The sequence below is a fragment of the Aplidium turbinatum genome, chromosome 4, assembly GCF_918807975.1.
Source record: "Aplidium turbinatum chromosome 4, kaAplTurb1.1, whole genome shotgun sequence".
NCBI lineage: Eukaryota > Metazoa > Chordata > Ascidiacea > Aplousobranchia > Polyclinidae > Aplidium > Aplidium turbinatum.
The window spans coordinates 31833659-31859844 of NC_137475.1; the positions used below are offsets into that span (position 1 = coordinate 31833659).

The window sequence follows — 26186 nt, forward strand, 5'->3', positions numbered from 1 at the left end:
ATGGCGCAAAAAATTACGTGAAGACATTTAGCAGATAGGAGGTGCCTGCGGCAAACAGCTGCCTATTGAGGCGAGGTCCTCTTGCCGAACTTTGTATTAGTTCATGATTTGTTGAAGCTTTTCAATAATCATTTCATTTAATATTCCGATAAGTGGGTGAACGAGTTTGGCACTACACAACATAAGTAACCGCTACGTTCTGTTAGTAGTAGCTTTTGCGATGAACGGTTACAGTGTCATCTTCTACAGCTATCGAAGCAAAACTTACTGTGTTTTTACTTTCAGCAGAGGTTAGTTTGATATCAACGGTTTCTTCTTCGTCAAATATGGTGAAATTTCCACCAGGTTTATCTGACTCCCGTGAGGCCTTCTTGCAAGATCTACCCGGAGCTCGTGGTTGAACAGCTCTGTGAAAGATTTTAAAAAATAAGAAACTTTTTTTTCTGAAAATGTGTGGCCTCATAAGTTATAACAAAAACCGGGCCGGTATAAACAAAAAAAATAAATTTAAACCACAGATATGGCTTGCTCTTAATGTGAGCACAAAAACAATTCGAATATTTCAGTCGAAAGGATCTTTGCTAATGCTAAAATACGTTCAACTGTTAAGTTGTCATGTTAATGAGCTCATACTTTACTTAAGAGCAAATGATTGGAGTTATAGGAAAAAAATCAAAGTAATATCACTTGTAACATCCTGCAGTGCATTCTGCCGAAAACTTATCAAATTGAGGATAATTTTTTTTTTCTGCCAGCAACAGAAATCATTTGCTCCGACCGGTGGTAAAATTATTCTTTTTCGAAAATCGGGAGCTTGAAGTTGAGCCATTCTGAATAATTGCAGACCCGTGACTGAAACTCTAACACTTTACACTAACTCTTGTGATTAAAAAAAAACTCACTTTTTTGACTGCGGAGTTTTTGTTGCCAATTTCTCACCACGGGGTGTTTTTTCAGCTTTTGTGGACGTCCTTCGGTGAAATAAGTTTTGCATGTTAAATACAGACCGACAACTAGTAAACTGTTTTTCAAGCAGGTTTGGCTTGTGTTTTCAATAAAACAAAATCAGTTTTCATTGATCTCTTTCGGGTCATATTTTAAATAAAGCGCAGCAGAAGTACATTGCCATGTTACCAATTGCACAAACGTCTGTTTAGGATTTAAAAATAAGCTTCTATCAAAGAAACACTTACTTTTTCGAATGGGGAGTTTTATCCACTGATTTCTCTTCGTACGGAGTCCTCGTATTTTTCGTAATCCTATGGTTATAGACACTCAATATTACAGGAAAGTGTATACAATATTGTACATCAACATAACGAAAAATGGCTGTGCCACATAATGATTTTGTGGAAGACTCTATTATGCTTTTCACGATCATTAAAATGTTTCAAATTTTATTATTATTATTGGTAAAGTTTTGCGATGGTTAAGTAGATCCTGCAACTCTTGCGGTGATTCAATTTCAAAACATACGACGCAGAGACATAGTGAACTTGAACTTACGACGGTTTTTCGTCAGGCGCAGAGGAGATGAGCTTCATCTTCTTCAACTTGTCAGACAAGTTGTTTTCAACACATCCTTTTTCAGCATTGATTTTGGCAAGGCAATCAATCATATTGTCAAGGTATGGTAGACCGTCTGTTAAATAGGTTGGGGTTGCATTATGAAACAATCTTTACGAAAAAAGTATGTACGCAATACTGTGGTAGTGTCAGCTTCGGAATGGCCCGTTTCGGAGAAATCCCACTTCGTACACAGCCTTTTCAGAGAAATCTGATTCGGAGAATTTGTATTGATTATATTTAATGTAGGCGATTTTTGTCTTTACCTTTCCATACCCATGCAAAAGGTTAGGCAATTAACTTAACCTATGATACTGGTCAACAAGAAATGAAAAAAATTGTGTTTATAAAAATCCGTTAATAGATACAGTATTGTGTTTTTGTGTTCACTGAAAGAACAACGCAAACAAGGACTTGAAACATATTTGCAGAACTTGTATTTAAATGCACTGCTTCCCACGTAGGTGTAGAACCAGTCTTCGAGTTGTTTAGGTCGACAGCGACGCTCATACTTTGCCTTGTTGGAGAAAAAATATTGCGAATACCAACGGAATGGAGAAATGTTGGCTTATGGAAGCAGGCCTACCATGGCCTATCGGCACGGTAGTTTCGAAGGCCATTTAACGTTTGATACTTGTTTATTTTTTTCTTGCTTAGACTTTAGGTCAGACTTTTTCGCTGACACTTTACTTACTTACTATTTGACTACTGCTTTTTTTTGGCAGAGTTTATTTAATTAACCTCTATTGTTAATCATGAAAAGCCCGTTGATGACTGTTTTTTTTTTCTTAAGTTGAAATTTTTTTGCTAACACTTGTCATGCGGTCTAACCACTGGTTAATCTCTACAATAAGCTAATTCTTTGGAATAAACAGATGCGGCTGTGAAATTTTAAAATGCCCCGAAAAAGGCTTTCTCCGAATTGGCTTCTCCGAAATGGATTCTCCAAATAGTAGCAGACAGTGTCAGGTTAAAAGGCTGTTAAGTTGCATGAATAGATTTTTCAGTCAATGAAATACGAGAACGGAATAAAGAATGGTGAAAAGTCATCTTAAGTACAAATGTAGAAAACGCGTCTGGCAACGTCTAAAAATAGTTTACTTTCAGTTTTTTGCAATGAATAGAGCACGTAAAACAATGCAAACACAATGAGCTACTTGAATTTTTTTCAAATCTTACTTAAAACAGGCTTGGCAGGCATAGTTAGCAGCATTTGACCAGCCAAAAGATGGAGCCAGGCGTAGATTTGAAGGTCTCGTGTGCTTGCTGGTCGTTCTGTAACAAAGTCAACGAAATTCCTTTTTTGATAGAGATTAAGCTGATACGAAGTTGAAACCAGTGCCCATTACATTATTTAACAGTCGGCGTACTTCCGTGCTGTTATGCAAACAGTAAAACAAAGCAAGAAAAATGACAAATTCTTTCATATGATTTACTCTGCCAATACAGTGAACGATGAGTTGGAAACCTTGTCAATCTAACAACTAGTGGAAATTAGATCTTAGAAAACATTAAAACCAATACTGACGACATATGAGAGCCAATCCTTGAGCAGCACAAGCCTTGGCTGGATTCATTTCCTCAAAGTGTAGGTGGACTCGAGCCATGGAAGACAAAATTTCAATCTCTTGCGAGAAAAAAACTGCCAATTCAAGCAATAATTAAATAAGGAGAAATTTAACTCTATTAAATATACCACACAAAATATCACTCTATAGCCTGTTAAGAGCATATAGACGAGTAAAATTGTTGTTTTTGTAAACCCCGAGAGGGTATGCAAAAAGCTAGCTGCGGAATTTTACTTATTTAAAAATCCTGCTTCTGAATTTATCTATACGTTTTTATCCTATTAAACACGTCGGCTTCAAGCCAGAGCTTCGAAACTACCATTGCAACACTCCAGTTCAATGTTGTAAACGTTATTTTACGAAATAAACAAAGGTATTTTATAGTCGCATCTTTGGAAGACTTTTTCAAATTCACATCCTATTTTTACTTGCTGAGTTCGAAATTTATTGCAACCGATATCTCTGCTTTAAGGTATCTTTCGTTAAAAAGACGGTAACCTGCTGAAAAGCATGCGCTTACCATCTTTATTTTGCATGCTGGCGTCTCCTTTGTGGCTTGGCTTCAATTCCTAAATTCATACGCAAGCGACGTTGAGCAAGTTGTAAAAAGTGATAAGTACTTCGTTGCAATGTTTTTACTCATTAACATTGGCCGGTCCGCAAACATTTTTCTAAATTTTGTCGGTCTTTCGGTGTTAAAAGGCCGGAAACCACTGCAAGTATCATCATAATTGTACGAACTAGTCTTCTGTGGCATTTGGATAACTTGGGGGTTCTTAATGTCATATTACAAAAAGGAAAGCAAGAATTGCTCAAGAGAAAAACTCCGATCAAAATTGACACAGCACCAAGCCGGCAGAGTTCTTTTTTAAATTGATCGAACGTCTGCAGACGTTGCATCAGTGTAAAATAAGACTGATTGGCTGCTGAGCAAACGCAGGAAAATGGAGACTCAAGCTAATACACAATCACAACATAACAAACAAAATTAATATCACATGCACAGTTGCACACGCACCTGCTTGACTTGCACATAGCTGTGAATGAACTTTCTTGCTCTCTCAAGGTAGCTGATGGCTCCTAGCGAGTTGCCTTTTAACTGCACATAAAACAAAAGTTGTCAATCAACTCAAAATAAAACCTACTCATTATGCTCAGTGCACTTAGCAAGGCATGCTTTAAGCATTTTCTAAATATGCCCAAGAAAGATTCCAAAACAAAACATGATTTGCGGTAACAAGGTTGTTCGAGCAACAGATTTTTGAGGTTTAACAGAGATTTGTTGATGGACTGCATGGTCGTGTGTCTGTTCACGATTAGTGACAATAGCTTTTATTGGTAAGAAAACCTATATTTTGTGAAAAACATTCGAACGTCACTGAGGCAATTCTATTTGTGAAAAGTTATTCCTTCTAGCATGCCCTTCAGTTGAAACTTCCTATAATGATAAGTTTCTAAGGGTCATGTTCTATACCTGGTTCCGATTTTATCGAATTACGCTGATAAGCTGATCAACCATAAAATTACTAATGACACATTCACTAAAAACAACACACCTCTAGATATTCCGCGTACAGCTGAGCCAACAGGCACTGGTCTTTGATTAAAAAGACATTGGTGCAAAGACGGCATTGACAGCTCCCAGGGTGAGTGAACACGACTGGTTGCTTGAATTTAGAAAACTTTGGCTTGGTTTTGAACTTGGGACTCGACATCACATCTCGTTCTATGACGTCAACAATAGCGCTCGTATCCTTAGAAAGATGAGCGGCTCTAGAAATCAATTCCTGTTCGTCGATTTCATCGTCTTCCATAATGCTGCTGTTGTTTAAGGCTTCCTCAGTCTCAGAGTCTATCTCCGTATTCGAAGTGACTAATAAAGCACAAAAGAAAATGCATCGAGTTTTCATGGCGTGCTTAGATTATAACTTTCATTGTATATTTATGTAAATTTCTTAATTAGGATTCTAAGCCAACAGTAAAAATAAAACTTACCAGGTGAATTCGAAAATAATTTGATGCGTTTTAGGCGTTTCAGGCCTGTACCAATCCCATGAATGTATTTTAAAACATCCTTTGCAACGCGAAGATCACTTTTAACTTTCATTAAATTTCTCTCAGTGATGGCATGCTTCACTATCAGTAGTTGAAACTGTAGTTCCCTGTTAACAGACGGTCGATTTCGGTGATGCGTTCAGCGTTTTCAAAAGCTCAAAAATGGCGAGAATACGATCGAGAGCTTCAAAGTCATTTTAAGTTAAGTCTAAATATGCTCGAAACATGTCGAGCCGTGCAAGGCCACTTTAAACTGGTTTGTGGCAGCTTTTTCTCGCTTGTGAGCGGATTAACATCATTGTATCGGAGGCAGCAAAGTGCGTAAGTCACTGCTGTGAAGCTACCTTTCCCCAGGCAGGACAATGATAGGCAAATTTTCTAGCCACGACTACAATGGTGTTAACAGTGCAAGCTCCCCAGTCATCGTCTTCAGCAACCAGGATTGTGGGAATATTTATCAACAATCAACATGCTACAATGAAATCAACCTACAGTACAATACAATTGTGTTTTGTACAAAATTTTCACTCTCCATCAAAACTATTGCAGAATAAGAAGAAGGCTTGCCTTTCAGGTAAGCAAAGAGCTCTCGACAAAGCGATCCCGTCCAGTATGTAGATCGGCGCCACTCTGACCTCTCCGGCAAGTAGCCATGAGTGGGCTGTCTGATAGAAGCTGCTCAAGAGATGCTCGATCACATCGAATTGAAACACAATGTCGTCGATGGAATCTGTAACAAGCGCACGATAGTGCGGCGTAATTGATGAATCTGGGGATGGATTTACCGATTAAGTTGAGAGAAGTGTACACATATCAACGAAAGCAGCGTTACATCACCGGAGTTTATTCAAAATGTGTAGATCAAGTATACATGACTTTTGTTAAAAATAATACCAATTAAGAAACTTAAGAGGTAGACTTGAGAGCAGAACCATGCGTAAGAACACTTTTCAGTTCAAATTGTTTAAATTATAATCACTACTTAAGGTGTTATTGCTACAAGGGGATTTTTGGACATAAAAGAAACCAATAAGATCATTGTGACATTCCAGTCAATATAAGACAAACCTTTAGTCTTCTTTCCAAAACTAGGCTCCCATTCTGAAGAGTTAGACGTCTCAAAGGAATTGGAAACCACCTTTGAGTTAAAGACGGATGGATAAGTGGAACAGTTGATGTGACATCGCAAGCGTCTCTAAGGCGATTTGTATTTTTTACAGCAAATTCCGAATACGCGATATTTTCTGATTGTATCTTTGTGAATTACTTAACCGAGGTTTCGTGTATCGCAGAAGAGCGGTTTTAAAGCAAAAAGCGTTATTTTTTTTACCTTTAAAAGAAATAACAAAAAAGGCGCACAAATGCTGAAAAACAGTATTGGCAGGTGTAGTGAAAGACAAACCGTAGGTATTTCAAGCCACCTTTCTAAAATAACTGCACTTGCTTTAAAGCATTTTTAAGCGACACTCCTCACTAAAGCAACCAATCACTCACGTTAGACAAACCAGGGCAAAGCTGTTCCAAGATGACGCAACAAGTCACGGTCGACGTAACTGCATTGTTGGTTGCATGTGCGCTGTCTAGCGGCAACTGGTTTTGATGCGTAAGTGCAGGAACAAGTTCGGACAAGAGGAGGTCTATTCGAGCTGCCGCAAAAGCAGAAGTTCGAGATGATTTCTTTCGATCAGCGCTGATGAAATCGTGGTTCGTGACGTCACAAATTACATCACGCGCTTCAGAAAACTAGAAAACAGATGCGAAACTTGTAAAACTGCAGTTTTAAAAGAAAAGGTATTTCCACAAACCGTTAATGTTGTCTTGTCCATATTATGCCGAGTGAAGAAACAGTAAATAGGGTAAAAGAATATGACAGAAGTTGATTTTTATAGATTTCATTTGAGTAAAAGATACAGAGCCTAAGCGCAGTAACTAAACTCATGTTCAGCAAACGTTTCGTTAATATAAAACAAATACTGTGCGTTTTACCATCAATAAAAGTTTTAACACCAATTATGGGGACGGGATAATGCCAAAGGTGGTTAGTAGCGTTAACCACTGCTATTTTATAGGCTACAAATGCAATGTAGTTGCTTGGAAAGACGTGATGGGTTTGACAGTGGGTAGATTACCTGCCGGTTCTGCGCCAAGCACCATGCAAACATCGATCTCATTTCAACGTTCACTTTGGCTAAAACTTTCTGCCGTCTTTCGCTTTTTTCTTTAGTTTTTCGATCTGCCAACTCTGCGTGTATAAAATCAAAATATTACATTGTAGTGTTCTATCAGTAAAAGACAGTGGATGGGGACTTGGGTCATACAGTTACTTGCTGAAATAGTAGGTAATTGGCTTCAGAAGACTTAGATGACACAAACAGAAAAAAAGATCAACTGTTCGCTGGATAAAAGCAGCTATCTTTAGAAAGTCCTCCTCACCTGCATATGTATCCAACGCTTCTCTGATATGTTCAAGGCCTTGTTCAGGTTGTTGAAGCCGGCAAAATAACTTGCATAAGTAGCATTTGGTCATGATCAGGTTAACCCACATCTCAAATTGCTGGTGATCTATTTAGAAAAAAAGAAGCAAAAAAACATGAATTGAGTTCTGGATAGCAACTTTAAGGCTTTATTAAAGTTTCGTTTCTACTAATTCTTGTAAATTAAACTAATCAACAATAGCAAATGAACCCTAGAACAAGACATGCAGCTTCTTTCTTAAGGTTACTTATCTATGTGCAAAAAGCATCATGTAGGGGAGACTGGGGTAAAGTGTGCAATGGGGTAAGATGAGCAACCCCTGTTTTTGGAAAAACAAGTCGGCGGAATTTTTTAATTTTTATTCTGGATGTATCACTCATAATGCCACTTCATTCAATGTATTTGTTATGTCCACTGAGAATTGCATTTTACAATGGCACGCAATTATATCAGATTATATTGCTTATGTCAAAAATTCGAAATTTTTATTTTTTTGCCAAAAACTGAATAACTTTATTGTTACACTATGTAAATCAAATCTGTTTTTTTTTGTATTGGTAAGTATAAAGTGTGAGGATATTCAATAAAACGTTCAGGTTGGTTAGTCTTGTAGTTTTTTAAATATTTGTAATTTTGTCACAAAAATCAGGATGGGGTAAAGTGTGCAATGCTAGTTGAAGTACTGTATGTTGGAGCAGTTGCTCAACTTACCCCAAAAGAAATAGCCTTAGCTTATTTAATGTTTGAACTGTTGAATTTGTGTCTTTTTAGGTTCGTATTGGATAAAAAAACAGTGTTGTGTTGTGAAGCATAATGCCTCGCAACTATACAAACAAACTGACAGGGGAATGCTTCAACTTAATCGAATTGCTCAACTTACCCCAGGTCATTGCTCAATTTACCCCATACAATTTATGCCGGGGTAAGTTGAGCAACACGCGAATAAGTATCAATATAAAAAAATATAAAAATCGCAAGGTGAGAAAACTCAATCTAAAATGTAGCTGATTCACTAGTGCTTTAAGTTCACCCAATTAAAATTTTCCAAAACAAACCGTTTTTTTGTAAAAGCGACTTAAGCAAAAAGGTGCTCATCTTACCCCACCCTCCCCTACCTCTTTGTAGTTCAGCGCGCAGTATCTTCTCTTGGCAAGTTAAGGATTTCATCAGCAGTCCTTCCTAAAAAAAAACAGTCTAAACCATTGAGGCTGCAAAATAGATCAATAATAGAGTACATCTTCCTATCACAGAAAGTTCATTAATGCAACACAAGTTCCTATAGTGCTGATCCTGAACTTGAATTTTAGTCCAGCAACAGCACTGGGTTGTGGCGTGGTTTAACATCAACGTTGATATCGAATGCAATCAATCGCTCTTTTTCTACGGTCTACGTTTCATGGAACACTTTTTTTTAGGTTGAATCATTCTGACCCAGTCAGGCTTTTTAAACGTTTAAAATGATCCCTAGAAGTCCCAAAAAGTTACAAATCTTAATCAGGTAGTCATTCTTGTCCAAAAATTCAGGCAAAAGTTAAATCAGTAGAGAATATACTTGGGCTAGATAGAAAACGAATTTAAAAAGAAAAATGAAAAACAAACGCTTCACATTCGTGAAAAGAAAATTCACACCTCGTTCAATAAGATCAAAAGGAGTATGAGAACTCTGTATGCTTGCATAACTTCTTCTTTGAATCGAAGAGGATTGGTGTTATGATTTAAGCCGTCTTCTAGAATGTCCACCATGTAGAACAAACACTCTCTATCGGGAGGAGGAAGACACGGAAACCACTGAAGAGAAGCTGATACGTCATCGGAAGCGGAAAATTTCTTCTTCTCATTCCATATCTGAAAATACAAACTGAAGCTTAGAAGGGTTATTCTCCAAACATTAAGCTTGGAAAGGAGTAATCACTAAAAGATTCTACTACAGTTTATAAACGTATAAAATACTAAAAAGTAGTAAAAACCTTAAAAGGCACGTAGGGTCATTCTCTGCTTAATTTAGAATTTTTTCAAAAATGTTCACCCATGTTCTTGGATCTCTTCCAAACTGGTCTCATTGGAAAGATCTCATTGAAAAAATAAGATTGCAAAAAATTTGAGCGTTCCAGCTCAAACGGTTGCCGAGATATCGTAAATCGAAGTTTATGCAGTGTTGCATAAAATTAGTCACGCTTGAGTGATTTTTGCTCGCTACTGCCTTCCCCTTATGCTAAAAAGAAGGAACAAAATTCTATTCCACCATTTTTGAGGTTGAGGAATTCAAAAATTTACATTAAAAAGGTCCATGATCATGTTTTGGGGGTGAAAACAGCCATTTAAGTTTTTTATTTCAAAGAAAAATATGGCAACGCTGCAAAAAAGTAGAGGTCGCTGCTATACGCCAAAACATTGTTTAAGCATCCATCTACAGGTTTTTCATGATTTCAGTCTTGGTCAATACAAAATGTTGATGTCACATGGTTTTGAATATTGACACCTTGGTTGTATCGCCATATGGCAGTTTCGCAGCTTGAGATCTCGTTAAGGTTTGTATATGGTGCAAACGTCTTTGAAATATGCTCACGAAATGAAGCGTGAAAGTTTACAATTTACCAAGAAATTGTAAAATATCTCATTTGGCCACGATGATGGTGAAATTTTGAACAACTTAGTGAATTAATGTCAACTAGTTTTGTACTTTTGTTGGTATAATAATGTAAAAGGAAATCGAAAATAATGTCAAAAGAAATATAGTGATAAGTTTTGTGATATCAGGTGTGAAGGTATTGCTGGAAACTGTGTGAGCAAATCAAGCCTTATTTACAACAAGCCGATGAAAAATGTGAATTATTGTGTTGATAATGTAAACCTTGTCCTTCAGATTGTTTGAAAATAAATGGTTAAGGTGATACATTAATTGACTTTGTCAGTAAAACTGATATATATTTGCCTGGGCTGTGCTTTTTAAGAAATACTTGCTATGGATCCATGTTCAATCGGAATTTTAAAAGGTGAAGAAACTGTATGCCATAAAACGACATATGTTCGCCGGCAAGGTTTTATCTTGTTCAAAGATTTAACAAAGGATGAACAACAAGTTTATGCATAGAGAGCAGGAATGGTGGGCAAGGAAGAGGAATGTAGTTCCATTTGCTTTCACCATGAAAAACTTCTAGGAAAACATTTTACACGGAAGTCAGCAAAGTGCTGTGATGTTTATGGAAAGCATGCCAAAGCGAAGAAACCATATGGAAGCCATGAAATAAGTTTGGAGATGGCCCTGTTTCTCAAAAGCAAGAAGATTCGTTGTGTCCCTGGCTACAAACTCTACCGCAACTGTTCAGCATTTACGAAAAGTCAAATGTTTGTTTGTTTGTTTGTTTATCTTTATCCTGCATTGCGAGAAAGCGCACTTGAGCGCTATGCATCGGTGTACGCCTTCCGACATACACCTGACCCACGCTGCAGCCGACGGCAATGTCTGTTTCCGGTTGTCTACTCTACTTATGACTTAAATTTGGTACTACCCATTACTCGAAATCGATCACTAGGTAGAGGCAATTATCGTAAAGTTTCTTGCCCAGAGAAACAACAGCAATTGCAAGTGGCTGGAGTCAAACATGCAGGCTCTCGACTGCGAGCCCAACGCGCTAGCCACTCGGCCACGGCTGCCGACTGTGAAGTGAAATGCTGCCAAATGGAAGTGAATGATGGTAGGAACACAAGTTGCACTTCAGAAGAAAGCACTAGTACCACTAGTTCAGCCAGCGAAAGATCAAGTCCTTTACAGCAAGCAACAGCATTAAAGAGGGCCAATGAACTTTTAGAAACAAGTGGGCAATCACCATTTAAACTGTACAGTGTGCATAAACGTCAGCGTCATCAATATGGTCAAATAAAATTTAACAGAACTTTGAGGAATTTGTCTGAAGATATCTCTTTTGCACTTGGAGTAGACAGTTTGGACATCCCTTCAACTTTGCAAGATCCTCAGGATATTGACAATGCCACAAAAGCCAATGACCTAGATACTTTGATGTCTGAACTACAAGAGAAAATAAAAACAGCAAGCAGAAATGAAAAACTTACTCTCTTAACCCTCAAACCACAGTCATGGTCAGTGTCTCAAGCAGCAAGGTTTTTTGATGTTTCACACTATTATGTAGCTATGGCATCACAAGTAAAAGAAGAAAAGGGAACTCTGGGCAAACCTGACACAATAGGAGCCAAAACAAAACTAACTGAAGATATCAAGCAACTTGGAAGGGAGTTTTACTTGGATGATCATAATTCATTTTCACGGATCATGCCAGGAAGAAAAGATTTTGTCAGCATACGTAAAAATGTTCATGAACAAAAACGCCTTTTATTGTGCAATATCGATGAACTGTATACTCTGTTTAAGGAAATCAATCCTGATGTCCACATTGGAAAATCAACATTTTACAAACTTCGACCAAAACAGTGCATAACTGTTTTTGCATCAGGATCCCATGCTGTTTGTGTATGTGCGATTCACCAGAATGCAAATTTGCTTGCTGAGGGCAGTGGGACAAATCTTGGTTACAAAGATTTCATCAGGATGATTGTCTGTGATGCTTCCAACAAAGACTGTATGCTTCATGGATGCCCAAACTGCCCTGGAATAGGAGCCATGGAAGAGTTTTTGTTAAATTTTTTCGAAGAAAACGATGTTTCTGAAGTGTCGTTTCAGCAATGGACATCAACAGACAGGTGCACTATAGTCAACCAATCTGCTCCAACAGATGAATTCATCAAGCTGTTTTGTGACACACATTGTTTTGTTTCAATGAACACATTGAAACGACACTCCTTCATAGCCAAGACACAAAGCGCACACTTAAAATGCTCAAAAAAGAACTGGAAGTGACCCATGCTATAGTTTTGCTAGACTTCGCGGAAAATTACAGTTTTGTTGTTCAGGACGAAGTCAAAGGATTTCACTGGAACAACCTCCAGTGTACACTGCACCCTGCAGTTATATATTACAGGAGCACAGAAACAAATGAAGTTGAACACAAGAGCATTTGTACTGTATCTGATGACACATAGCATGATGTCACTTTTGTCTACGAAGTTCAACGTGAAGTTAGCCAGATAATCCAGAATGAAACTCCTCACAACCAAACAATCACTTACTTTTCAGACGGCTGTGCCCAACAGTATAAAAATTTGAAAAATTTTCTTAACCTTGGTGAGCACAAGAGAGATTTTGGAATCCACGCCAACTGGGTATTTTTTGCAACGAGTCATGGGAAGTCTCCCTGTGACGGCATTGGTGGGACCGTCAAACGACTAGTGAAGCGTGAAAGTCTGCAACGTACATTATCAGAACAGATTTTGGATCCTTCTTCATTCTTTCTGTATTGTAATGAAAAAATCAGTGGAATAAACTTTCGATTCATCACAAAGGAAAAATTAGAAACAACAAGGATTTCCCTGAAAAAAAGGTTTGAAATAGGCAAACCAATTCGTGGAACCCGTTCTTATCATGCATATGATCCACTACCCAACAACAAAATCGGCTGCAAGTATGTTTGCTCTGATAGACAATATGCAGCCATACATGACTTTTCTGCTCAGCAATCATTTGAAAAAATAAACCCAATGGATTTCATCGCCTGCAACTACAACTTTCACTGGTGGATTGGCATGGTTCTCCAGACAGATGACAAAAACAAGGATGCAAAGGTAAAATTTATGAATCCAGCTGGTCCTTCACCATCATTTACCTGGCCTCAACATGATGATGTTTGTTACGTGCCATATGCTGATGTAATTTGTAAAATTGATGCTCCCACAACAAATACTGGACGCACATATGAGGTCTGTGAAAGAAGCCTTAACAAAATACTATCAAAGATGTTTAACTGATTGTGTATCACCACCTGTTTGCCAAATCTGTTCTCTTTTGTGGCTAGGTGTCATACACTGTTTACTGGTGATTAGTTTGCCTTGAACTACGTTTTTGGCTTGTGCACTGCTGATATTTTGTTGTGAGCTACTGTTTTATTCCATGGCTTGGTTCATGCCCTGTTGCTGGTAGTTTGTCATGTGCTACTATTTTGTTCCGGGGCTTGGTTCATGCACTGTATGCTGATAGCTTTTCATCAGTGACTTTTATTCCGTGGCTTGGTTCATGCACTGTATGCTGATAGCTTTTCATCAGTGACTGTTTTATTCCATGGCTTGGTTCGTGTACTGTATGCAGGCGCGGATCTAGGAGTTTTTTTTTGGGGGGGCCAGATAATTTGAAAATGAATTAACAAAGTAAGAAAAAGAAAAAACAGATATGAACAACCAGTAGAGTAGCCAGGAATTTGGGGGGTTTGACGGCCAGCGGGCTAAGCCCGACGGCGTGTTCGCCAAAGGCGACACCCAGCGGCGGGGGTCTGGGGGGCCTCCCCCAGAAAATTTTGAAAAATTACTTTGAATTTGGTGCATTCTGAGAGCATTTTCAACAAAATTACGGATATAAATATTCCTGCGAAATGGTGCTGTCCGGTGGCATAGCAAAAGGATAAGATCATGTTTTCTTCGGCATTTTTTCGTTAATAAAGCTAAGTCTCTATGTTTTCTTGTTGCTAATTTCTGGCTGAGATGTTTGAATGTTTGGTAGTGGCAAAACTCGCTCTTTTAATGCAGTTTCGCTTAAAACTAGGCAAACTTTGTTTTAGAGACATGGAGACTGAAAGCATCATTCTCAATATCGTGACGTCACACGCGTGCCAAAGGGGGGTTGTAAGTCCGCTGTGGGACTAATATCAGCTGTGTAGAAGCATATCAAACCATTCAACAATTTCTCACAAAATTTCGGGGGGGGCCCGGGCCCCTTGGGCCCCCCATAGATCCGCGCCTGACTGTATGCTAATAGTTTTTTGTCAGTGACTTTTATTCCGTGGCTTGGTTCATGCACTGGTGTAAATGTTCAAAGCCATGTGACATCAACATTTTGCATCGACCAAGAGTGAAATCATCAAAAACCTGTAGATGGATGCTAAAACAATGTTTTGGCGTATAGCAGCAACCTCTACTTTTTTGCAGCGTTGCCATATTTTTTTTTGAAATAAAAAACTTAAATGGCTGTTTTCACCCCTAAACCATGCTCATAGACCTTTTTAATGTAAATTTTTGAATTCCTCACCCTCAAAAATGGTGGAATAGAATTTTCTTCTGTCTTTTTAGCATAAGGGGAAGGTAATAGATTGCAAAAATCACTCAAGCGTGACTAATTTTATGCGACAATGCATAAACTTCGATTTACGATATCTCGGCAACCGTTTGAGCTAGAACGCTTAAATTTTTTGCAATCTTATTTTTTCAATGAGATCTTTCCAATGAGACCAGTTTGGAAGAGATCCAAGAACGTGGGTGAACTCATTCTAAATTAAGCAGAGAATGACCCTGTAGTCATTTATTCATTGTACCTACCCAATAAGTAACAGTCATGTATTGTATATATGAAATCTTGAAACGTAAAATTTTCACATTTGGGCAATTCACTATTTTCAACCCAGTTAAATAAATGAATCCACAGCGCTAACGTACCGTAACAGGCAACCGAGAAATTCAGTAATAAATATACCTACTGAACAACATATCCCTTTGAACACATCTTTGAGAGTCTTGCAAAAAAAATGAGCTGAAGCATTCGGCCTGACGCTCTATTCTTAGCAGTTGACAAAAACATTGTTCAATTAAAAATTGAATTTCAAAACTCTCATCTGCGCCTAGTTTTCAGACATCAGACAAATGCGTAAAATGCACAAGTAAAACACTTACTCTTTTCAAAGTGTTTTCATACAAGCACATGTAGTGAGTAAAGTGAACAATGAAGGAAATTTCCCAACAAACATCACTGCTCCTGTACGACTTGTACGATGATGACAACTCAAGGGCACTCCTTTGAAATATCATAAAAATGAATAACTGTGGTATAAAAACTACTTAATGTACATAAAATATGTTAACTGTCCATTAGGACTCTACACGAGATATATTTGCTTAATTTTACATGGAGTCTGTGCCTGAAATTGTACAGCAATATTTGTGTAAGCGCTGACAATATTCATCAAAAATGTGAAGTCTAGTCCATACAAAAAATAATGTAAATAATACAAAAAAAATGATTGAAAAGCCGTGCCTGTGACTCATGTATTTTACTTTTTAGTTACATCCTTCTCAGTGCAACGGTGTCACAATCGTTTTTATCTTTTACACGTAAAGAGACTTTGGAAAGATTGATGGCATAGCTTATTGGTATATCAAACGTTAAATAGTCAATTAAATGGTCGAATAGTGTGAGATGATAGATGAAATCCTTGAAGGACTATACAAATGGTTCGCCACTTCCAGCACGTTAAGAAATCAAATTCTGAAGTTCAGCAAACGTCTTCATCGATTTGAAAATAAATATACATTATACACTACTACAATACTACATGCATCAGCTACTTTACAATTGGCAATAACTTACACTTTCACAATCTATTCAATGTCGGCTAGAACGCTACAATCGTCTTCAACATACTTCTGTTACAACGTCTAATCCCAATAATACATAACTCTAATAAACCTACTGAAATCACGCGGCTGTTTATAACAGGTTTGCTTTGACCAAAAGCTTTCAGAGACTAGGGTAACATTACATCACAAGAACTCATTCTTCTGGTCAACAAATTAAAAGATGTTTCGAGAATCGCATGTAATGCAGAATCTTTTAGTAGTAGGTGTCGCAATAAAAGATTGCGTAATTAAAGGTTACTATAGGTGAGTAATCGACGAAATACCACAACAGAATTAAGCAATAAGATAGTTTACCTACTCTAGAACAATAATGTAGCCTGTCGAGGGGCTACGCATATTAATTGTAACAGTTCTTATAATCTATCACTCTGCAAACACACTTTAATTTGATGCAAACATAAAGCGAAGCGCAGTCGACATGAAAAGTTAAACCGCACCTGCCGTATTGAAACATGTCTTCCCCAGGCCAGATTCGAAGCATGTAGGCAAGCAAAGCATTGGCTGTTAAGTAAGGGCAAGACCCAGGTACGCCGAGCTCCAAAATCTTACACAAGGCATAATATTCTGACACTGGTGGATGTTGCCTGGTAAAAAATAAATAAAGCATATCAGGTGAGTAAAATTGGCAATACCTTGTAGTTATTCAATAACACGACATGATAGGCTTTTCTAGTGTAAAACAAGCTAAACTATTGTTAAATGCTAAGCTGCTAATAAATTAAATGTAGAGATGTACCGATACCAATATTTTGGCCGATACCGATCCCGATATCACTTTTTTAGGCCGATACCGATACTGATACCGATATTTTGGCCGATACTTTGGTGTTACAAAAAGATGCAATTTTGGTACTTGCAAGGAATTATATCAAATCCTAAGTTTTACCTTATTTGCATAAAACTATTAAAAAAAGCTTTCAATTGGCGTAATTTATTAAAGATTCAAGAATCCAATCTCAACCGCATTTTTGTGTCATAATAGTAGGTTTTAGTAATGAAAGGCCACCATAATTGAGGACTGGGGTATAAGGGAGAAACATTACATCATAATTGGGATTTCTGAAAAATTAAATAAAGTGTTTGCGCAAACTCTCCAAATAGGCTATCATAATTGATAATAAGATGTAAAATGTAAACCAAGTGATTTGTGTAGTCGTAGCTACAAAAACTATTCGACAAGTAATGTGCAACCTAAGGGCGCTTGTCGTTTGGTTGAAAAGCTTTTGCCAGGCCAAGACCACCCAGGCAGCAAAAATGCACAATCCCGCATCGCCCCCACGCTGCTAAACGTCCAAAAAAACTGTGCAACCCGGCTGCCCCCAGCAAGCCGGCTCCACCAGTCCGCTACCCAACTTCCACCCCTCGCTGCAACAAACCCACCAAGCCCAAACAATGCCACAGCAGAACTAGCAGGTCCAAAACGAAAGCAATGGAACCACGAATCCTCACCAAACCAATCAAAACGGTCCGGCCGCGCCCAAGACGACAACCCCACCGCGAAGAAAGGAGCGCCCCTCCCGGCCACCAGCACAGCGAGCAACCGTGACCCGCCAATCACAACGGTGCAGCTTCCACACTAGCCATTTCAATTCTTGTCAATGTCAATTCTTGCTACAAAACAGCTGCCGAGAAACATATAGTTGATTGGATGGTCTAAATGGCTAGCGTGGAAGCCACACCGCTATGGCCAGCGAACTGCAACAGCCCGCCGCACCAGTGAGCGCCCAGCCCCACGCCGACAGCCGGGAAGAACGCTCCCCCCCCCACAACGAGGCCGCCATTCCAGGCGCAACAAGACCACATATTGACCAGCCCAGCGAGGATCCGCAGTCCCACCGCTCCCACCCACTCCGCCACGACATTGCCCAAGCTTGGCGAGTCCACCACAACGAAAGGCGGAAACCAAATCACACACCAAAAACAACCAAGTTACATGGGTCCCCCAAACGTCCAGCAACGCAAAAACGATGCAAAATTACACATTTCCGCCACCTGGGCAGTCCTAGCCTGGTTTTATCCTCTGTTGAGAGTAAAAACGAAACACAAATGATAAATATTGGAGAAATTGAGTCTCCTTCACAACGTAAGAATCGAACAACGCAAAACTGCTGAAACAAAACGTTTTGTTTGAGTGAAAGAATCACTGTAAGCAAACAATGCCAAAAGGTGCGCGCATGAAGTCATGGGAGTGTGAGGTATCAAAAATTTAAACAGGTTTTTATTTTTCTACATCAATGTGACGTCAGCTACTACTTTAAAAAATCTATATCTTTGCTTCTGCAGAAAATCCGCAGCAAACGCCTTTTTTTTACATGTTTAGTATCGGCCAAATTTTACCGATACCGATACCGATACTAAAAAAATGGCCGATATCACCGATACCGATATATCGGTACATCTCTAATTAAATGCCTGGTAAACAATCTCATTCAATTTTTACCTTGTCGTAATGTTATAAATAAAGCTACACTTTAAGTTGCTGGCAACAGAGTTTTGATTTTGAATGCTTCATTGAAGAAAGTGAGTGGCTGAGTGCATACAGCGATTGGCTTACAAATTACAATCATGCGATCTTATTTCGACACCTGACTAAGTTGGATGTTAAAGAACTCGCTTCGAGCGGAGTTGCTCACGTTCAACTACAGTGAAATATATCGGTGGGTATAGTTGCTGAAAGAGGGCCGAGAAAAAGAAACTCTCATGCAATGATGGTCAACATATACCCAATAGGGTGGAGTGAATTTCACTTAATGTTTTGGATTTTGATTTAAGGTGTTGTAAATTGTAATGTTGTCTTTGGGCCTAAAAAACAATCCCGAACATAATTTTGGTTCTCCTACCCCTAAATTGACCCTCCTACCTGAGGTCAAAGGTCACGCGAGGTCAAAATTGCTCTATCTCCACTTCTACTGGTGCTAGAAATCTGTTTAATGGCTTAAAAGATTCAGAAGACCCATATTTCTATCTGTTCTAAGAGAACTTTTTCTTCTATTGCTAGTAGAATTTGACTAAACAGCAAAAATATAGTTTTTGTAGTATTTTTGCATATACAACATCATAGTTACCGAACTTCAACAGCCAAAATAGTAAATTTCAACAATTGGTTCGATTGTTGTTTGAGAATAAGTGTATTGAACATCGAAATATTCTTATCTGTAGCATTGATGAGGAACTGAAGTTTGAACTAAGTATGAAATTAATGTTTTGATGCATTTAAGATGACATTTCAATGGTTGAAAGGCATGAAATTATTGAGAAAGAGATACATTTTTTGCCAACAAGTCACACTACGTCGGCCATAATAATTATTACACAAACAATCAAAATTTAAATTGAGCATAAACTAACCAGCAACAACGGGAGGGCTGCGAAGGGACCACTGACAGGTCTTCAAGTCAAGCAGCACCTAATAAAAATCCCATTGCTTGAAAATGAAAATCCAATAATGCACTTTTAAACACTCAAAAAATGTCACAAAACATTTTGCCTCTCTCATATTTAGGTCCCGGCTATGCTCCTGGTAATTATAACGAAAAAACAAGTGGTTTTTATGCAATCGTATTCAGTAGCAAAATTGCTTTTTGGAGTTGAAAGAGGGCATCAACTTCCGTGATTTGATCTTTTTCCAGATCACACCATCCCGTCTTTCGAGCCTAGGCACATGCATGGAAGCTTCTGTTACGTGCTTCACATGATGGTCTACAGCTTGATTGTGGTATGTGTGATCAAGTTCAAGCTTGTTTGTTTTGAAATTTTGTATTGCATCATCATTCATGACTTTGGTTGCTGGAGGTTCTGTGACATGAATTTCATCAAAATTTATCATGTCGTGGTAGAACTCGGCGTTGATATTGATCTTCGGTATGATAAATTTTCGAACAGTTACTGTCCTCTCTGCAATGGATTTCGCCTTTGCACTTTCATCATCTGGGGTCATTTCAACATCTTTACTTCTGCGTAGCAATAGCACAATATTTCAGCTTGTGATCGAATTGTATCATCATCGTCAGCCATTATCGAAAGAAGAATGTTTTCGGGGTGAGCTGATGATGGCGTATGAGCGATCTTTTCAGGCTAGATTGGAGGGCAGGAAATCTTCAGCCACTCAGCAGTCTCGTCGTTCAAGACCCTCAGACCATGCGCACCGTGTGGAGGCCGGTGGGTTAGGCAGTGGTGGATGACATGGTCTGCGGTCTGTTCAGTGGCACCACACTCGCATTCTGATGAAGGAGCCAGGTCCCACTTGTGCATGTCCGAACGAAAGCGGCCGACGCCAGTTCGCAGGCGGTTGCCTGACCCACGCAAGCCTTGCGAGGTGAGCTGAGAAGCCATTACGTATCAAAGTTTTTGATGCAATGTCTCTTGCTTGCTTCTAGGCAAATTGGTTGATTCGTTTGAGCATGCAAAAAATAGTTGACAGCTACTTTATTTTAGAGTTAAGCTTGACATCAAACCAACTTAGGAAGTAGACTTTTAAACAAAATTCTACCAGAATTCTAAAATTTGTGCTCGGCTTTGTTTGGGAAGTGTAATAACCTATCGGAAAATGCGACATGCAAGTGTCAACCATCTTGCATATGACAAGCCACCTACTTCAAACTGTGCTAAGTCATTCTCAAGTTTTCCAGATATGACAGCCAAACAAATTTGGTAAGCATAAAATTGATCGGAACTCAAACTTTCCATAATTTCTTTTGGCAATTGAGGAAATTCTATAGAAGATAATGGCTTAAACTTAACCACATGCCAATCAGACACTAAACCATTTAGCTCTTTGCCAATTGGGCCTGAAAACGAGTCGGAGTTTAAAGAGACTCCATCGTGCTTAAAGACGTGCCTGAGAGGTAGTTCATTGGTATGCAGGAGACAGATGACCTATTGCGAAGGTCTTTGCAGAAATTCTCCTGATGTGGCAATGCTGCAATGGTGTTAATCTGTCATAATTGCAGTTCCATCTGAGCCTATAATTGACAAATTGTTCTGCAGGTCGGTATTTTCCAGTGCTTTGTGGATAGCTTTTTGATTTTCAAATGACAATCCAACCAATTGTTGAAATTTACTATTTTGGCTGTTGAAGTTCGTTAACTATGATGTTGTATAAGCAAAAATACTACAAAAACTATATTTTTGCTGTTTAGTCAAATTCTACTAGCAATAGAATCTTTTAAGCCATTAAACAGATTTCTAGCACCAGTAGAAGTGGAGATAGAGCAATTTTGACCTCGCGTGACCTTTGACCTCAGGTAGGAGGGTCAATTTAGGGGTAGGAGAACCAAAATTATGTTTGGGATTGTTTTTTAGGCCCAAAGACAACATTACAACACCTTAAACCAAAATCCAAAACATTAAGTGAAATTCACTCCACCCTAATACCCAATACTGGGAAATTGAAAATGAGACAACTTTTACCAAACAAATGCAGCAACTGAAAAACAACAAAGGTCCCACATGATATCCAAAGATTTATAAACATGTTAATTTTAACTGTTTAACTTGTAAGTCAAAAAAGAACTGAAATTCCTCATCTAAAAAAAGTAAAAAAAAATACTTTGAATTCATGTAGACATCCAACTCCAACAAAAGGGTTTTAACCACAATGGAAGCATCCGCTGTATCCGGAAAGCAATCTGCTGTGGTCAGAGACTGAGCGCTGCTGCCAGGTGAGGCTTCGTTTATCAAGTCAATTTTGCAGCACACCCACAGTGAAACCTGAAATGAACAGTCCCCATGAAACCAGAGCATCATGCTCACGATAAATCGTGGGATTTGAGATATGATTTTGACTGAAAGCTCAAAAGCTTCACTGACTAATGACTATACTCATGAAAGATCAAAAAGGAAAAAAAAATCAGACACTTTAAACAAACTGTTTAAAAGCACTTTTCAAATTTCAATGTCTGAAGTTCACTACAACGATCTTATTTTTCAGAATGCCACAATGGACGTGAAACGACGACGGTTTAAATAGTAAGAGGGCAATTGTACGAAGCCTTTTAATAGTATTGCAGTTGTTTCAATGAACCCCATTGAGTCGAAACACGTATGGTCTGGCTGTACTAAAATGGGGAAACTTCAGCGCCAAAACCACCGAAAGTCATAATCAAGCCTGAGATTATATTGAATTGCGATGAATAATAATCCTACAATTGGCTTCAACTCATTGAACAGGAAATATGTTGATAACGATCATGAATTAAGGTAAATACACGCAACAACAATAACTGCATCCTTAATATTCACCATGTGCTGATGGTCTTCGTGTGTCAACAAAGGATATGCCATGACTTGGGCACACCACACCATGGCATCTTCACACCTGTGCAGCTTACGTAGTAGTCTACACGCCAAGGAACTGCTGTTGTGCCACTGAAAAGTACGTTTCAAATCAGACAACTTTCCTAAAAATACAATTTTGGTAAAGAGGTCACTTTCTTCAACCACAGACATATACAACCAAGCAACCACACGGCATTTAACATAATCCATTAAAATTGAACATAAACTATAAGCTACAAACGTTTTCGGCCATACACACGCTAGCCCTTATCAAGTAACAAAAAAATAACTGCTTATCATATCTACACTGAAAATGAATAACTGATCTAAACACTGAATTGAAAAAACGAAATGCAAAATGAAACGGCATAGCATAGGAGAAGGCATCAGTGTTTAGATCAGTTATTCATTTTCAGTGTAGATATGATAAGCAGTTATTTTTTTGTTACTTGATAAGGGCTAGCGTGTGTATGGCCGAAAACGTTTGTAGCTTATAGTTTATGTTCAATTTTAATGGATTATGTTAAATGCCGTGTGTTTCCTAAAAATAGAAGCCAGAAGCTAAGCTGAAAGAAATGATTACACAAACCTGGGAATTTTATATCTTTTGCATGTCGGCCAAAATGAATAAAATTTGACAACGTTTCTAGTTTGGCCTTATTAAACCACTTTAGAGCACTTGCAAAATAAAACCTTTCGAAGCAATCCAATCCTGTTACTTGTGCTTTGTTACAAATATCAAACAGTCAGTATTTAGAAACACTGAAACTAATCCTTATAAATTTTCAAAGAAATATGATACAAAGTGAATTGTTCTCAAAAACGTAGCATGTTCTTCATGCTTTCATAATAATTTATTTCTGTATCTAGTTGTCACATATTCTACCTGTCTTTTGTTGTCTATTCGGCATTCTTTGACAATTTCTACCGCACATTTGGCCAAGGAAACAGCTGCTTCATGTTGCTCTTTGTCCATCTGCTTCACAGCGAGGATGCATATGTTGATGGCAACGTCCACTAAAAAGAATTGAATTCATCAGACAAACTAAATGTCCTATTGGCGTGATGTTGCTTTGAGCAACTTTTGTATTTGCTGATTGATGATTGTTCTGTTGCCTATTCTTTTATTGCTTTTAATCTTGAGTTCACTTCAAATTCATTTAGTATGCAACCTACCAGCTCGTGGCCGAGTGGTTTCGCCTTCGGCTCTCGTGCTGGTAAATCTGAGATCGATTCAAAGTCGGGTCAAACCGAAGACTTTAATAACGGCACTGATTGCGTTCTTTCTTACATAACACTTACATTACATACAATAATGTGATGGCATCGTAAGACCTGGGCAGTTATGGAGCGACAAAAAGTAATAAAACCAGAGTCCAGAACATTATGACCAACAATTTGGCGGAACAAACTTCGCTACATTCTTTTTTGCAAAATAAAGTTTGGAATTTGGATACAAAAGATTTGCGCCTTAGACTCATAGCTGCGGATCCGCAAGGTAAAGAAGTGAAACGACATGGAGTGTACTGGACTGGTGTAATTAAATTCTGATAAATCATGTAAATTTGTCAGTAAAAGAACTAGTGTGTGAGGCAGCAAGTTATGACGAAACTATCGAACAAATGCGCGTTTTTGAAAAGGCTGTTAACTCTGTATTTTGTAGATTTGCTTTAGAAACTGGAAAGTAAAAGTCGGATGAATCATTAGACGAGTACATGAAAATGTTCAAGCAGTTGAATCTCACTCGTAACTTTGGGGAGCAAGTCTTTTAGGCGCAGACAGTTAGGCGCGGGTCAAATAGGCGCGCACACTGTGCCGTCAGGATATTTAGGTGCGAAGCACTGTGGCGCCCGTTCATTTAGGTGCTATTCCTAGTAAAGTCTGCAGATTGTATCAGCTTGGCAGGTAGGGCAATGCTTTTCACACAAAATGTTATATTGAACAAAAAAATATGTTGTTTTGTTAATGCGCGACTGCGCGTGCATTTACTTGTTGTTAGTGTTGGCTTCAATGAGTGAAGCTGCTTTGTCCGGCAATGCTTTTCACACAAAATGTTATATTGAACAGAAAAATATACATATTGTTTTTTTAATGGGCGTGTTCGGCATTTACTTGTTGTTAGTCCAGGTTTGCGTCGGCGACAGCTTTATCAATAAATTATTCAAGTTTCCGAACATGACTGAGTTCACTTTCAGTTAAGTCAAATAATAACTACACTAAACAGTAAACATCAGTAAAAAATATGCTGTAGCCTATATTCAAGCGGGTGGTAGGCTTGAGTGAAGACTGAAGAGTAACTTAGTTTTCCGTCAAAACCCCGACTAGGTTTTGCCAAAGCTGAGTTGATACTATCTGCAGACTTTACTAGGAATAGCACCTAAATGAACGGGCGCCACAGTGCTCCGCACCTAAATATCCTGACGCCAGTGTGCGCGCCTATTTGACCGGCGCCTAACTGTCTGCGCCTAAAAGACGTGGACCCTAACTTTGCTGTACGCGACTCGTTTATTGTAGAAATTTCGTCAGTTAAAATTAGACAACACTTGCTAGAGCACAAAAATGCTTCGTCACAAGCTACTTTATATGAAGTTCGATCATTAGATGACGTTAATCGCTTTGTAACTGTTTGAAAATTAGGCTAATGACAGCCGAACTCCGTCTTCAGCCGATTATTGTGGCCACTTCATTCAGTAAAGTGTAGCCCTGGCGGCCTGCACAAGTAATTGTTCAATAACGCTAAAAACTTGAAAATCACCAATACCGATATTTGGTACATCAAAAATTAGATGTATGTACTAATGTACTATCTTCGAGATTTAGCAAACCTTCTGATACTCTTTTTTAACATCGTTACCGTATACTGTATGGTATATGCTAAACCATACTACATAACAGCAATAGCTTACCTGTATATTCAACATGGTGCTTTTCCTTACTAGTAAAAGTTGGTAAACTTTTTTGGATTTCTTTCGTGCATTGGCGCAGCACCAGTATCTTTGTATGTTTGTCTGGTTGAGTTTCAAAAAGTTTGGCATACAAGAAGATAGCCTTCATCAATATATCATTGATTAAACCCTGAAAAATAGTTTCATTGTTTTTGAAACAAATGCGCAAAGATTGCATCTATTGCACTACAGCATAAGTCTTGAGTATCATAAATCCTTTTCACCATCTTTACAGCAATTTCCTGTCGTCTCAGCTTACCTCATTTTTCATCAAGAGATTCTGTTGAAAAAGATCGTCGAGAATCGGCAACAACGTAAGCCACTAAAAATATAAGACACAAAAAAGCGTAAGATAACTTAAAAAATGAAAACAAGCAACCATTGAGGAACTCTATTGAAGATTTTTATAAAGAAGTTACGTCACAACGAACGCAAAACAAATAATTTACGAGCTGTAGTCAAGTAAACTTGCCCATACAACTTTAGATCACACATTTTTAACATTACTCTAATATGGCTAGGAGAGTCGTCGTCGTCGCGTGAGCCTCTGGGGCCGAGGGTCTATGCGGTCTGTTCCTCAGCACCACATGCCCAAGTAGAGAAAGAAGCCATTCCTCATTGGTGCATACGTGATAATTTGTATCACGTACCCGGTGGTGCAAATTCTTTTGCAGTTAAGTAATAAGTAGTTGTCTTTTCCTAATGTAATTTGTTTTCCGTCCGTCTGTCTGTTTTCCACACTATTGGCTATTGCTTTTAATCGCTGCGTGTT

General features: G+C 38.4%; 1 protein-coding gene across 1 annotated transcript in view; it reads right to left on the reverse strand.

Moving 5' to 3' along the window:
• Positions 1 to 26186, reverse strand: part of LOC145768624 (uncharacterized) — a 40884-nt gene that overhangs the window by 8988 nt on the left and 5710 nt on the right. Inside the window, exons 8-31 of the mRNA XM_082580166.1 lie at positions 25674 to 25736; positions 25376 to 25544; positions 23356 to 23486; positions 22434 to 22559; positions 21742 to 21902; positions 16631 to 16777; positions 15450 to 15570; positions 9294 to 9509; positions 8780 to 8843; positions 7623 to 7751; positions 7319 to 7431; positions 6684 to 6932; positions 6258 to 6327; positions 5757 to 5919; positions 5130 to 5296; positions 4691 to 5007; positions 4153 to 4233; positions 3655 to 3703; positions 3095 to 3208; positions 2746 to 2841; positions 1507 to 1642; positions 1194 to 1259; positions 903 to 971; positions 269 to 407 (exon numbers count right to left, since the gene is read on the reverse strand). Of these exons, the coding sequence (XP_082436292.1) occupies positions 269 to 407; positions 903 to 971; positions 1194 to 1259; positions 1507 to 1642; positions 2746 to 2841; positions 3095 to 3208; positions 3655 to 3703; positions 4153 to 4233; positions 4691 to 5007; positions 5130 to 5296; positions 5757 to 5919; positions 6258 to 6327; positions 6684 to 6932; positions 7319 to 7431; positions 7623 to 7751; positions 8780 to 8843; positions 9294 to 9509; positions 15450 to 15570; positions 16631 to 16777; positions 21742 to 21902; positions 22434 to 22559; positions 23356 to 23486; positions 25376 to 25544; positions 25674 to 25736 (3156 nt within the window). The remainder of the gene's footprint in view (positions 1 to 268; positions 408 to 902; positions 972 to 1193; positions 1260 to 1506; positions 1643 to 2745; positions 2842 to 3094; positions 3209 to 3654; positions 3704 to 4152; positions 4234 to 4690; positions 5008 to 5129; positions 5297 to 5756; positions 5920 to 6257; positions 6328 to 6683; positions 6933 to 7318; positions 7432 to 7622; positions 7752 to 8779; positions 8844 to 9293; positions 9510 to 15449; positions 15571 to 16630; positions 16778 to 21741; positions 21903 to 22433; positions 22560 to 23355; positions 23487 to 25375; positions 25545 to 25673; positions 25737 to 26186) is intronic.